Source organism: Daldinia decipiens, assembly GCF_022478715.1.
Source record: "Daldinia decipiens strain CBS 113046 unplaced genomic scaffold F4813scaffold_11, whole genome shotgun sequence".
Taxonomy (NCBI): Eukaryota; Fungi; Ascomycota; class Sordariomycetes; order Xylariales; family Hypoxylaceae; genus Daldinia; species Daldinia decipiens.
In genome coordinates, this window is record NW_026054554.1 from 463,229 (window position 1) to 476,164 (window position 12,936).

The 12,936-nt window shown below is 47.5% G+C and overlaps 4 protein-coding genes across 4 annotated transcripts; 1 reads left to right on the forward strand and 3 right to left on the reverse strand.

The window, feature by feature from the left end:
• Window positions 1–712: 712 nt before the first annotated feature.
• On the reverse strand, window positions 713–5,363 carry F4813DRAFT_395422 (uncharacterized protein). Its single transcript, XM_049247693.1, has 6 exons — window positions 4,653–5,363; window positions 4,167–4,604; window positions 3,371–4,127; window positions 2,304–3,318; window positions 2,097–2,184; window positions 713–2,063 (listed from the first exon to the last, which is right to left on the reverse strand). Exons 1-6 carry the CDS (start codon window positions 4,790–4,792, stop codon window positions 1,178–1,180), a joined length of 3,324 nt encoding a protein of 1,107 aa, XP_049100916.1. The 5' UTR covers window positions 4,793–5,363; the 3' UTR covers window positions 713–1,177.
• On the reverse strand, window positions 5,104–6,784 carry F4813DRAFT_355201 (uncharacterized protein). The gene has a single exon (XM_049242843.1). The coding sequence runs from the start codon at window positions 6,322–6,324 to the stop codon at window positions 5,536–5,538; it is 789 nt and encodes a 262-aa protein (XP_049100917.1). The 5' UTR covers window positions 6,325–6,784; the 3' UTR covers window positions 5,104–5,535.
• A 263-nt stretch (window positions 6,785–7,047) lies between these two features.
• Window positions 7,048–9,647, reverse strand: F4813DRAFT_34475 (HAD-like domain-containing protein). Its single transcript, XM_049241689.1, has one exon. It carries the CDS (start codon window positions 9,301–9,303, stop codon window positions 7,771–7,773), a length of 1,533 nt encoding a protein of 510 aa, XP_049100918.1. The 5' UTR covers window positions 9,304–9,647; the 3' UTR covers window positions 7,048–7,770.
• Window positions 9,648–10,810: 1,163 nt separating this feature from the next.
• F4813DRAFT_34499 (Aldo/keto reductase) lies at window positions 10,811–12,606 on the forward strand. Its single transcript, XM_049241713.1, has one exon. The coding sequence runs from the start codon at window positions 11,546–11,548 to the stop codon at window positions 12,515–12,517; it is 972 nt and encodes a 323-aa protein (XP_049100919.1). The 5' UTR covers window positions 10,811–11,545; the 3' UTR covers window positions 12,518–12,606.
• The last annotated feature ends 330 nt before the right edge of the window (window positions 12,607–12,936 follow it).

Below are 12,936 nucleotides of genomic sequence, written 5' to 3' on the forward strand. Positions count from 1 at the left end.
TAGAATAGTAGCTAACCTAGGTACTGATAGCTGAGGTCTCAGAAATTGGCCTTGGGGAGCATCTAGCGCGCTATATAGTGAGTTCTATCTTGTAATACCAATATTCCGGGACCAGAAATTGGCCAAAAACATTTTTCAGGTGTGGGAGGATGCGAAAATTGGCCCTCGTCCGGCAACAGGGATTTCCGAACATTGCATATGCAAGTTACACAGCCTTCGATGTGCTCAGAAACCTGCGGAAATAGAAGGAGTAGGCAACATAGCTTGGTATCTATTGGCTTAGAAAAATCGCCTACGGGAAGCTTATTTGCCAATGCAATGCATCGTTCGAATGTATCAAGTCTCTAGAGGAGCACCATGTATCTGAAATGGGAAAGGTTGGTAGGCCCCGGAAAACCAACCCAGATGAAATAGAGCAAGAAACTGCTAGAACAAGCCCTATACGCGGGAATGAACATCGACAATACCAAGATGGCTCCTATGCTAGCTAAGTGGAAGAACGGGACACAGTGGAATCTTTTAAACGAAACCCGAATATGGATTTGCAAGGCATGTCCGGTGAAAGGGCCGCTGTTCTTTTTCTTTGGGGAAGAGAGTGGGGGTAGGGTTAGGAGTAGCCATCGCACGTCCATGGTTTCTACTCCTCTCGAGGGTTTCTTTTCTGGGATTTCTTTTCTGTGATTTCATTTTTTGGGGACAAGGGAAATTTCGGGGGAGGGAACCACAGTGAAAATACGACAACATAGGTTCCATGGTGACCTAGTGAAGTTACCAAAAGGAAGTGCGTTTTACCTATAGTAAGAACGGATTGAACCTTTCATTCCATTTATAACTATACTTAACTGGGCAGGAGACTAGAGCGTAGAGTAAGGGACTTATCCAATCTACCAGTAGCCTAGGAAACGTAAATGAATTAATTCATATCCAGAGAAGAAGTTTCTATGGCCCAAAGAGCAGTTCCATCTTCCAACAAAAACGTCTGTACTGCTCAAAATCATGTCCAGCATTATACCACGAGCCGTTAGTTTCCTCGGGTAGTTATGTTCTTTTCGATAGCAGCAATTACCAACGTGAGAAACTACCTAAATCAAAAAACCCCTATGACTCCCAAACCCCCTTTATCTTATCATGTAAACGGTAAAAGCGTAGAAGTACGGAAAACAACCCGACCTTACTCTTAATTCTCAAGTGTGAGCATGATCCCACTCGAAGCTGCCAATTCCCGAATCAAATCCCCACATGCTCTATGCCCGTTCTTCTCCGCAAGTTCTATTGCCTTACGACATTGCTCAATAGGAAAGCCACCAAGACTGACGTTCCAGAGGAACTGAATCATATCTATCCGGTCGTATTCGGCGGCGCCCTCCAGAGGCCATCGTCCATTGAATGTGGACGGGGGATCATATACATTAGCACCCCGATCAATAAGAAGTGCTGCAATATTGCAGTTCCCGCCTATGGCCGCAAACTGTAGAGCCGTACCACCATAACATGTTGAGGGCTTTCCCTTGACATCTGCTCCATTCTGAAGCAATAATTCAGTCATGTCAAGATCTGCGCCTTCTGCCGCAGCCTGCAATGGGGTCTGATTAATCCCATGGGCAGCTCCTTTGTTAACGTCAGCGCCACGACCTAAAAGAAGTTGTACCAGATTCTTATTCCCTGTATTAATTGCTATAATAAATTGTGTTGTTCTGGGTGGTCTGTGATGGCTAACGGGATAATCGAATACGACAAGTTCGTTAGGGTCACAACCTGCGTCAAGAAGTCTTGCCGTACACGGAAATTGGGAACAACAGCTTACTGCCTCGAGTTCGATAGCCGCTGCTAGGGGCGTCATGCCGTAGTTGAATACATGCTTGAAATCAATAGCTTTGCAGGCAAGAAGAATATCCAATGATTCCAGATCGCCGCGCCGAATTACATCCACAACACAAGATGCTCCAAACCCAAAGGTAGCTTCTTGAGTAGATGGAATATATGCCAAAAGTGTTCGTAGCATATTTGGCTGTTTTCTTGCAGCATACAATAGCATGCCAGCATTGGCCATATTTAGTCCCAATCTAGGGATATGACGAAGTATTGAGTTATAGCACTGTTTGACTACTATGCTCAGGCCTCTTATTAAATTATCGCCAGACAGGAGGTTATGCTGGCAAAAGAAATCCAATATCTCCGGAGGTTCTGATTTTAAACCATCACTAGCAAATTCTGCATCGCCGAAAACGAATTGAATACTCGGGAAAGTTAACATTATATCGGATAGGAGCGGCATATTCCACTTATATAATTCAACCATGAACTTAGGTTAATATGTTCGGATGAGCCACGGACATTAATACGAACTCCCGAGTCGAGTAAAAGTCGAATTATGTCTTCTCGTCTATTTTTGGATGCCTCTGACAACGCATTGATGGCGGCTTCATCGTTGATGTCAGTAGTGATGGATAGTAGTTTTCTGATATACAGGATGTTTCCCACTCTGGATGCAGCGCATATCGCGGTATCGAGCCGCGAAGGTATATTAGGATAACAGGTGTAGGTCACATTATTAAGGTGTTCAAGAGCGCCTTCATTTTCAAGACTCTTCACGAGTAACTCATACTCTCCGTCTATTGCTTCAGCCAGTGGTGTTGTATAATCCGAAAATCGAGGTTTCACCAAATTGATTGGTTTGTTAATTAGTTCGGCAGGTGTCTGGCATATAGCGGGCTTTTGAGCTAGGATGAACTCAATAAGTTCTTGGTTGCCTCCTCTGATCGCCGCGCTTAGGATTTGGGTTGAAGACTTAGCATGCTGGAAAAGGCGTTGAACAAGTTGGATGTTGCCTTGCTTGGCGGCAGTAATGATTGCCCAATGTATCTCATCCTGGTAACTTGGACACTTACACCTGGTTTCCTCGTAACTGGGCATGATCTTAGAAATGATTTCTAAGGCGTCCCCAGCTGGAAGCTGCCTGATGATAATAGACAGGATGCCTTTGGAGATAACCTCCAAGTGATCAGATGCCGCAATTTTAGATAGAAGCTTCTTAGCAAGATCCATTTTAACATACCTCTCAAGGGAGAGGCGGATGAAGGAAGGATATATCCTTATTCCAGCATCTATTAAAGCATCCACGGTTTCCATGTACTCGGGAAGGAATATACGGTTGCTCCTGTATTCAATAAAGCATCCATCTGGACCCCATATGTATTTAGGTACATAAATCAAACATCCTAGAGCTCGCCTCCAGTCGATATCATTTTGGTTGAATGGATCAAGGAACGTCTTGTTAACATCTGGCTTAAACCGGAGTAATTCGCGAATAACTTTCAGCTCTTTCGAGCCCAGAGGCACGTTGTAGAGGTGTATACTTTTGGTGACCTACGAAACAGAATGTATTGTTAACATCTACTAAACGTTTCTGTAGAAAGAATTTAACGGCATGGTGATTTCCGGCTTCTATTGACGCTCGAAATAAATTCTCTGCCAGCCCTCTTGCAAAGTGATTTGGGATAACTTGGAACCAGCGAGATAATAGGGAACTGACGTTGATATGTTGGTCTAGAAACCTGAATACTAGTTTGAGAGGTATTTCATCTAGACCAACAAATCCATTAGCAATTGAGAATAAAAGAATACGATGTAGTTCAACCTCGAGCATATCATGCGACAGCCGAGCCAAGCTGGTATGTCTAGATTCCTGTTGAGTTCTAGGTAGAATAGATTGTAACTTTCGCAACGTAAACCATGCTTGGTTAACATTTTGAGCAGGGGTTTTCTTGTTGGTTTCTGACATAGCAGTAGCAACTTCAACGACAAATTTTGTCACTAATGTCTGGGTTCCGGACAATAGCGCGGAGTCATGCCATGGAGACGGGTGTAAAGCCAGAACAAGGCGTCCTAATGCCAAGTCTTGTTCAAACCGCTCAAACGGCAAGTCGTTTATGCATAGTGTCCCGAGAGAAAACTGGCCTAGGGAATCTAGCCGCAAGGGAGAGGTTGCCATCTCGACACCTGGAGATATGATATCTTCATTGAATTCGTACTGAATTAAGGCCTGCGTGACCTGAGGTTCGGGACCATCAATTGAAGGACCCGCGGGATTTGCGGAATTCTCGCCCTCATTAGATGTCAACCGATTGCTGGACATAAATTCGGGAGTATGGAACGAGAATGACTACGAAGAATCACTCGGCAAGTTCTGGGGATTATCGTATGCAAACCTAGCTCGATTGACCTCGTTGTCGACGATCAACTCCTGGATGACCAACTCAACTGCCCCACCAGGGCTGCTCTGGTGCGTTGAACTTGTATATTGACGCCATTCACCGCTTGAATTTTGAACTTCGATAAAAGCATCACTGGTCTTGTGGCCATCTGATACGTCAGATAGGTCCGTTTCCACTCTGCGATGTTTTCCAAGGCGAGTTTCTCTTTCACAGCGGCGTCTTGCCCGGAGAACCCTATTCATTGATACGGGGTGGCCTGAAATGACAACTCTTGATTGTATATCTTGAGATGAAAGGCGGTCGATTATTTCGAATATCGCCTCCCATTCGTGGACTTTCAAGTTCTTGCGAGCGTTCCAGACTCTGAATTGAGCCTCATATTGAGAGACACTGGGGAGAGGGTTAGCTCAGCTACGATGTTAGAAGGCATAGACATACGTGGCAGAGAACCCATGATCCCTATTCATTGTATGGACTAATTGATCAACGGAGAGATCAGAAGTCAGAAATAGGTTCAGGATTGTCTCTTTATGATGGTACCAATCTGTTTGGGGAACCTTGCGTGTCTTGGTAGCCATGTTGAGAGACGAAAAGTATGCGTATGAGATAGCTGTTGATATTTCGTCTAGAAGAATTGAACTGAATTTCTTCTAAGGATAAGGGGGGGAACGAAGAGATACTAATCTTTATATAACAGAGTAGATTCGGATGCATATACCTACCGTATCATGCTGTTGGATATCCATATTGGTGTCTTTTACCCTACGAATATAGTAGAACGTCCTATACGGCTCAGCCTGATCCGGGGTTGTCAGTCAATGCTACATGATGCGCGTTACGACAAGGCTCTAGGTCTCGTTATCCAGGCTTTGATAATCAGGTTTTGGCACCGACATTCTAGTTTTCACATGCATCATTGCCTCCATCCAATCATCTGCACCCCATCCTGCATAGCAGCAGCAGGCTCTAGTGCTTAGGTTGAGGATATACGGCAAGGCTCTGCTTGGCTCTTGCATCCGCAATTATGATGATACTCCTTCCTGTTCGTGGTCTTTCCAAGTTCTCTATTCGAGGAGCTTTGATTGAGTTTTTGAAATAAACTCGGTGTATAATATATTGATAAGAATATTTGAAAATAGACGTCAACAATCAACAGGGTATCTCTTCGTAATCATGCCGAATAGGACAAATTCCGACCGCATCGTAAAGGCTGCCACACCCTTGTCGGCCAACCTGCCAATGACCCCCAACCTGCACGCGGCATCCAGTCGGCGTTATGACGACATCAAGTATCAAATCCCACGCCCGACTCACATGGCTCCTAGAAGTGCACACCACCTGCACGAGCCAGCCAATGTGAAACCACTCCTACCAGAATTAAAACAAACAAATTGGGCGACATTCCAACACACCCATTACTACCATTTTGGGGATCGACAACTTGTCCTGACGAGGCTACAACAGTTTGTCCTGAAGGATATCTGATATTGTAGACCGGCGCCGACGTCAAAGCAGCAGGGTCTCCAAGCATGCTCGGGCAGCTCGCCTGATTAGCAGCCGGCCAATCCAGCGTGCACACCTCGTCGTGGCCCCAGGCGCACGTGGAGTCGAGAATATTATACAGAAGATAATTCTTCGCGACCCAGCTATCGGGACGCGCGAGGCAACTAGCCAAGAAATTCATGCTGTTCGCGGCGCTAAGAGGGAGCTTGCCTCCGCCGGTGTGGATCAGATCCGCGCACTCCGAAGCATCCACATTTGCGAAGTTCATAGCGACGGCGCCGCCTGCCGTGGGTTTCTCGGTCGCCGAGAAGCCGGTGTACAGGTAATTCCAGGCGTCGTAGCTAATATCATGCGCGCCCTCGGACCGGTCCACGCGCAGCAGTTTGACAGACCGGTCCTCGTAGCTCAGCGAGACGCAGATGTTGTCGCAGTCGACTGCGCTTGGCCAGTAGGCTACGCGATTGGTGTTTACTTTGCACCCCAGCACTCCAACCGAGGACGAATAACTATCATGAGGCGTCACCCAGACAGCGCCACTGCTGCCATCCTGCGCGACGACGCGCGATGCCGTCCACACGGACAGCAGGAGCGCGAATATGCGGCGCATTGTTATATTATATGAAATGAGCGACTGGATAAAACAAGAGAACGACGTATATTATTAAGGAAGGTAATTTAATGAGTGACTGGCCACCACGCGCGCGCGCTTCTGCGGCGGGTAGTTACGTTCTAGAAAGAAACCGACATCAAGCCGCAAAGGCAATCGGCGGAAAGAATATCGTGAGGACGGAAAAGCGCCTAAAACCCGCCGTGTTCTCGTCGTCGCTTCTCGTAAGATTTTCATTAAATGAAATGCCGCATCCGGTTAGTTCCCGATGTTACATTAAAAACGCCTGTTTTATGGGTCAGGACCCCTTTTTCCGGTCCTGGTTGAAGGTCATTGGTTGAAAACTCAGGGTCTTATCTTAGTCGTTATTTAATGCTTGCTATCACATCTTATTCACTCTTTTATACAGTCCCATTTAATTATGCCACGTTCTACGTACATACATACATGTATGTATGTACCTTGGGTAGGGATGTACCTATGTATGTATAAGCACAGCACATCAGCTTAGTCCTACGCATTTCATTTCCTATTCTATACGAGGCTCACAATCAGCAGTCCATCGATGCAACCTGACTGCATGGCTCTAAAAATCAACGTATCTACATCATGTTGATATGTTAATAGATGATATATCACGTTTCATTTCACGGATCAGATTCTTGTATTTGTATTTTCAGTATTAGGTTGCGAGTTTTTACAGTGAGCACAGTAGATAGATACCTTGGTATATGAAAGATATTTGTATTAGTTACTAGTTATGGCAAATGATGGGTTTCTATCATGTTAGTAGGTCGTTTTCACGTCGACAAATCCACTTGCAACATAAAGACAAGTGTAACCATCTATAATCACCATCTATAATCCGATCTCCTCATAATATACCATTTCTAATCTAATATTGAATGGCTCTTAGCAAGGTGGAAGGTTCTGTTTAGTATAGGATAGTCAGTCAGGATAATACAAGGTTGATAGGTTTTTAGTTAGATCGAAGAAATAGTTCGGTTCTCGAGGCATGCACGGCGAAAGTCTTTTTGGCGATGGCGTAGTCATGCACAAGCGATCGGTGGGCTTAACAGATGCTGAAAATGGCGATGAGGCCCAGTAAATGTCGGCGACACGAAGCTAAAAAAATAAGAAAACGAGGAGAACGAGGGGTTAGAAACAAGCACCAATATCTCCTCTCACAAGCCGCGCGCATGAAGGCTGGTTAAAAGATTTCGAGAAATTTCTAAATATCTTTCCAGAAGTTGTCAGTCTTCCAATATTTCCAAGTTCGTCTTGAGTTCGTTAGTCAATGCTGCTGAATACGATGGTGTCGTAAAGCTCTAGATAGTTATCACAACAACAAAAAAAGAAAGAAAAAGTCATCAAGATCCGATCCAAAAACGCCCCGCCCCCCCCCACTAGAAATTCCCACTTAAATCCCAAATGATATCATCCAAATCAAATGATCGCAGCTGTGTCGGCCCCGTCGCCGTGTAGAACAGGGTTGATCCGGTCGTCGAAGTGCATCTTGAAGTCGTCTCCCAATTCCTTCCTTAACGCTGCCTGGACTGCCTCCAGAACATTGGGGAAGACGCCAAAGTTGGCTGGGTTGTTCTCGTCGTTCTCGCCGCCTTGGAACACACCAGTGCGGACGAGGCATGTGTTCCACCCGTACATGTTGCCACCGATGATGTCAGAGGCCGGGTTGTCACCAATCATGTAGATGTTTTCCGGAAGCTTCTCCTCGCCGTGGAGCTGCTCCATCCACGAGGTGAGAACCTCATCAGCGTACTTGTATGTAGCAGTCTCGGGCTTGCCGTAAACGACACGCTCAAGGTCGATTCCGGTCAGGGCCCGGTACATGGCCTCGAGACCGATACGGAATGCACCCTGAGACATGCGAGGTGTCCAGTGCTCTGTGGGGCACAACATGTCACCCTGCGAGAAGTAGATGGGGACGCGTTGAGAGAGGGGGTCCTTAGCCATAGTACCTAGACGACCATTCTCGGATCGTAGTACATCCATGATGATTTGCATGTCGGTCGCGTAGTCTCGAGAGTCAGAGAAGACCAAGATAGCCTCGATGTTGGTCTTGGTGAAGTCTCGTGGCCGAGAAGATGCTCGCTCCTCAGGCGTGAACACACGGTAAGGTGCAATAGACTGGTCCCAGGCAACAATGTCGTTGGGGACGACGATGTCCTTGAAGCCGTATTGCTCGGCAACTTCACGGCACTTGTAGCCCTCGCCGCCGACGACTAGGACGGTGTTGTAGTATTCAGCGAGAGCGCTCATGGGAGTGTGTGATTGAATGAATTGTTCTGTGTCGACGGGGTTCTGTAGAATCTTGGAGAGCTGCTCGCAACGAGCCTTCTCGGGCTTTCCGGATCCGTTGGTTAAGAAGATGTGGGGAATCTTAATGCCCAGTTCGTTGTCACCATTCAAGATCTCCAGAGCACGACGTCCCTCGGGAATGAGTCGGTCACCGTGGACAAGGACACCGTCGATGTCGAAAGCGAAAGCCATGTTCTTGGCCTTCTTGACCTTCTCGACTTCGACGCTCTGAACTTGGGAAGCTAGGATAGCACGAGAGGCCTGGATGGGTGGCATGCCCGGGCGTGTCGGGCGGCCGAAGGTCTCATCTCCATCGGGGTAGTGAACCGACGATAGTCGCGATTGTCTCTTCGATCGGGGGATGGGAAGAGCTGTGCCGAAGGAGTTACGAGAGCCTCTTCTCTCCTTCATAGAGGGAGACATGCTTAAGTTGTGCATGTACTTTGCTGCTTCAGAGACGGACGACCTCGAGGCAGGAACCTCAATAGGTCCATCACCATCATCTCCAGGAATGGGCAAGGAGTTTGAGTCTGTGGCATTGCCGTTAGAGTGTCCATTGGCGTTGCCATTGGAGTTGCCATTGGAGTTGGCTGTAGAAGCAGCCTTTTTCTCCTGCATCTCAGTGGCTTGGGCGATATCGTAATCTTCGAACATAGGCATCTTGGATATAGTCTCAGCTGGCTCGCTGCTTCAAAAAAAATGTACAATAGTCAGGTAGGTTGAAGTGGGAATAGAAGAAGGTTTAAGCTTATGGAACAAAGAGAAGGTTGCCATCTATGACGGGAGGGTCGCGTTATATCTAGTCATCGGCTCACCCATGATGCTTATCATTCACCGTACTATCACATTATAGCTCGCACTTTTCGACGACGGCGCAAAGTCCGGCTCTGCCCGTACCCTCCACAACGTAGCTACGTTTCATACCACAAGGCAAGGTGTACATTGCCCGGTACATTTTCGAGGTATGTTGTCAAGGTACGTTGTCAAAGCACGGTGCATTATCAACGAAGCAGCCGAAAACGATAATGGATGATGTCTTGCTAGGTATGTACCTATCTACGGTATCCGCCGCCACGATGGAGCCTGTCCCTAAGCGGTCTTCTAAGCGGTCCCTTGCATAGATTGCAGCTTGATGAAACGGTCGCGTAAACTAGTTACGATGTTTTCAGAGTTTTCAGAGTTTCCATAGTTTCCATAGTTTCCATAATTTTCAGACCTATTAACGCTGAGTTCCTCGAGTTTAACGTTGGGAAACGTAGGTAAACGCAGTTTATTCTTAGCCGTTTTGTTTGTTATCAAGGTTATCATGAATGTATTCAGGGTTTATTCAGGGTCTAATCACAAGCTGGCAATCTACTACCGGTGTGCTTCCAATGTGATGCATGTCCAGCAAATACGCGGCCAACCGAATCAATAGGAACCAGTAGAGACCAGTTAAAGGCCAGTAAAGATCAAATGTCAGTCCGAAAAGGAGCCGCAGAACCAGCCGAACTGGATTCCGGATCCACACGGCCCACGTACGGTACCCGCTGTCATGCCTCACGCTGACATCATTCCGGGCCCGCTGCGCTCCGCTGTGTATCCGCTACAGATCCGCCCCTCAGCCCCTTGAGTCGGAAGGTGGGTACGACTACGGTTGGCGACCTGCAGGGTTTTCTAGGGTTTTCTAGCGCCTTGCCTCATCTTTGCCATTCTCGGATGCGACCCACATAACAAGCCTACACCCTACAGCCTACATACACTAGTATGTACACCCTACATCAGCCTGCAGCCTGTAGCTTGTAGCCTGCAGCCTGCAACCTGCAGCTTTAGGTACAGATCTGTAGTGCTTCAATACTTGTATTGGTGTCAGCTAACGATTTGATAGGTGACGCCACAGACGCCAGATAATGTGCACCAATGCTAAACCACAATCTTTCATAGGTTCTTTTTTTATAAGCCACGTCCCTGACCGCCCTCACCTTGCATTCCTATCCTACCCTAACCTATCCCAACTTGCATTAGGGGATTAGGGGGGACCCATGGGATCTTCCCTCCTACATTAGCAACATTGCCAGTACGTATCCAACCGATACATATGTACATACCAGGCCGATAAAGCCGTTCAAAGCATAAATATTTGGAACAGGCAATTGCAGACGAGCCGTCTGCATTTGTAGTAAAACTCCTGTATGCTACCCGAACCCATTCTTTTTATCACGTATTATACATATTATCACAAGCATCACAAGCATCACAACACAAGTATCACAAGCATTGTAAGATGTACCAGGCCATTATCTCTTACTGTGACCCACTTCACATGTCATTGATGGATACATTCCTTGTATCCAGGTATCAAAAGCAACCAAAGTCAAAACCGAGTGGTAGCTTTGGCTGACGAGTTGCCAACTGTCGCTGCAAACAACTGGATCCCCGAGTTGCTGATCAGCGATCAGGCTGAAAATTGAAACCGCCGGTTTCTATCAAACGCAAAAAACTTTTTCTCTTCCGCTGAGTCAAGGGTGGTAACAGCCAGCCAAGCGAGTTGCCGGGAATGATGCAATAGTGCAGCATCGTGTGGTTAGACATTCCATACCTACATACCTACGTTCACATATTCATACATCCATACATCCATATATCCATCTAATCCAACTTAATCCAACCCACAGACATACTAAGTTTGAATCAAGCCGGCCGTTTACGGGCTTACAACCTTACAACCTTACAACCTTACAATCTTACCTCCCTACCCGAATATTTCCATTCCTAGCTGCCGGCACCATAGCCAACAGTATTTACCGTCTCGAATAATTTCTTCCCTGACGCAATCGTTTCACATCTACCTACTCATCAACCCCTTTTCACCCCCTCCGTAGCCCTCTATCACATCTCAGTCGAAATCCAACTCTTCATCAACATGGCAACTCCAACCAACCAGCAGACCTTCACTCTAAACAACGGAGTGAAGATTCCCGCAATCGGTTTTGGTACTTTCGCAAATGAAGGCGCCAAGGGTGAGACATACAAGGCAGTTACCGCTGCATTAGAAGTCGGCTATCGACATCTGGACTGCGCCTGGTTCTACAAGAACGAGGCCGAAGTCGGCGAGGCTCTTCGTGACTTTCTCGCAAAGAACAAGTCCGTGAAGCGTGAAGACATATTCATCTGCACTAAGGTGTGGCAGCATCTTCACGAGCCGGATGAGGTCAAGTGGTCGCTGGAGAACTCGCTTCAAAACTTCGGCCTCGACTACGTTGATCTGTTCCTCGTCCACTGGCCTATTGCTGCCGAGCGTGATGACAAGTACATGCCTAAGATTGGCGCCGACGGCAAGTACATCATCAAGAAGGAGCTCACTGAGAACCCAGAGCCGACGTGGCGTGCCATGGAGGAGCTGTATGAAGCCAAAAAGGCTCGCGCCATCGGTGTGTCCAATTGGACAATCCCCGGCCTCAAGAAGCTGCTGCAGCTCGCCAAGGTCAAGCCGGCAGTCAACCAGATTGAAATCCACCCTTTCCTGCCCAGCCAGGAGCTGGTTGAGTTCTGCCAGCAAAATGATATTTTACCTGCCGCCTTCTCCCCCCTAGGCTCGCAGGATCAAGTACCGAACACAGGCGAGAAGGTGCGCACTAACAAGACCTTGATCGAGGTCGCCGACCGCAGCGGCTACACGCTGGCACAGGTCCTACTCGCGTGGGGCGTCCGCCGCGGCTACGTTGTGCTTCCCAAGAGCTCGACGCCCTCGCGCATCGAAAGCAACTTCCAAGTCCCGCAATTGGCGGATGCCGACTTCGAGGCTGTTAATAGCGTTGCTAAGGACCGTCACACCCGCTTCGTCAACATGAAGGACACGTTTGGCTATGACGTCTGGGCCGACGAGGCGAAATAAAGTAGTATAGCTAGGTTAACTAGCCAGCTAGCTAGCGTCTCTGTCGCGTAGCAGCGGACCATTCGATTCGTCGGTCCGACTGCATTTTCGTCGAGGCGGATGCGACATGTAGGGTTGTGGCGGTGACCAACCGATGTCAACAATGCACGTAGAATCAACTGCCCGTATCTGCCTCTAATCAGGGGGAGACCGGATACAACCTATTACATGTTAGCCTGCTAGATATCCTAATGACGGTTGCGTTGGAAGCATTTCGAAACCCAAACTTGAGGGTTTTTTTTTTGGCGTTGATAGAAAGGAGGTGGGGGGGGGGGGGGGGGGGGTAAAAAAAAAAAAACGGGGTTGGTTTAATGGTTTAATGGATGATTGGTTGGATTTTGGGGGTTTTAAATGTTGGGGGGGAGATTTTTTTGACCGAA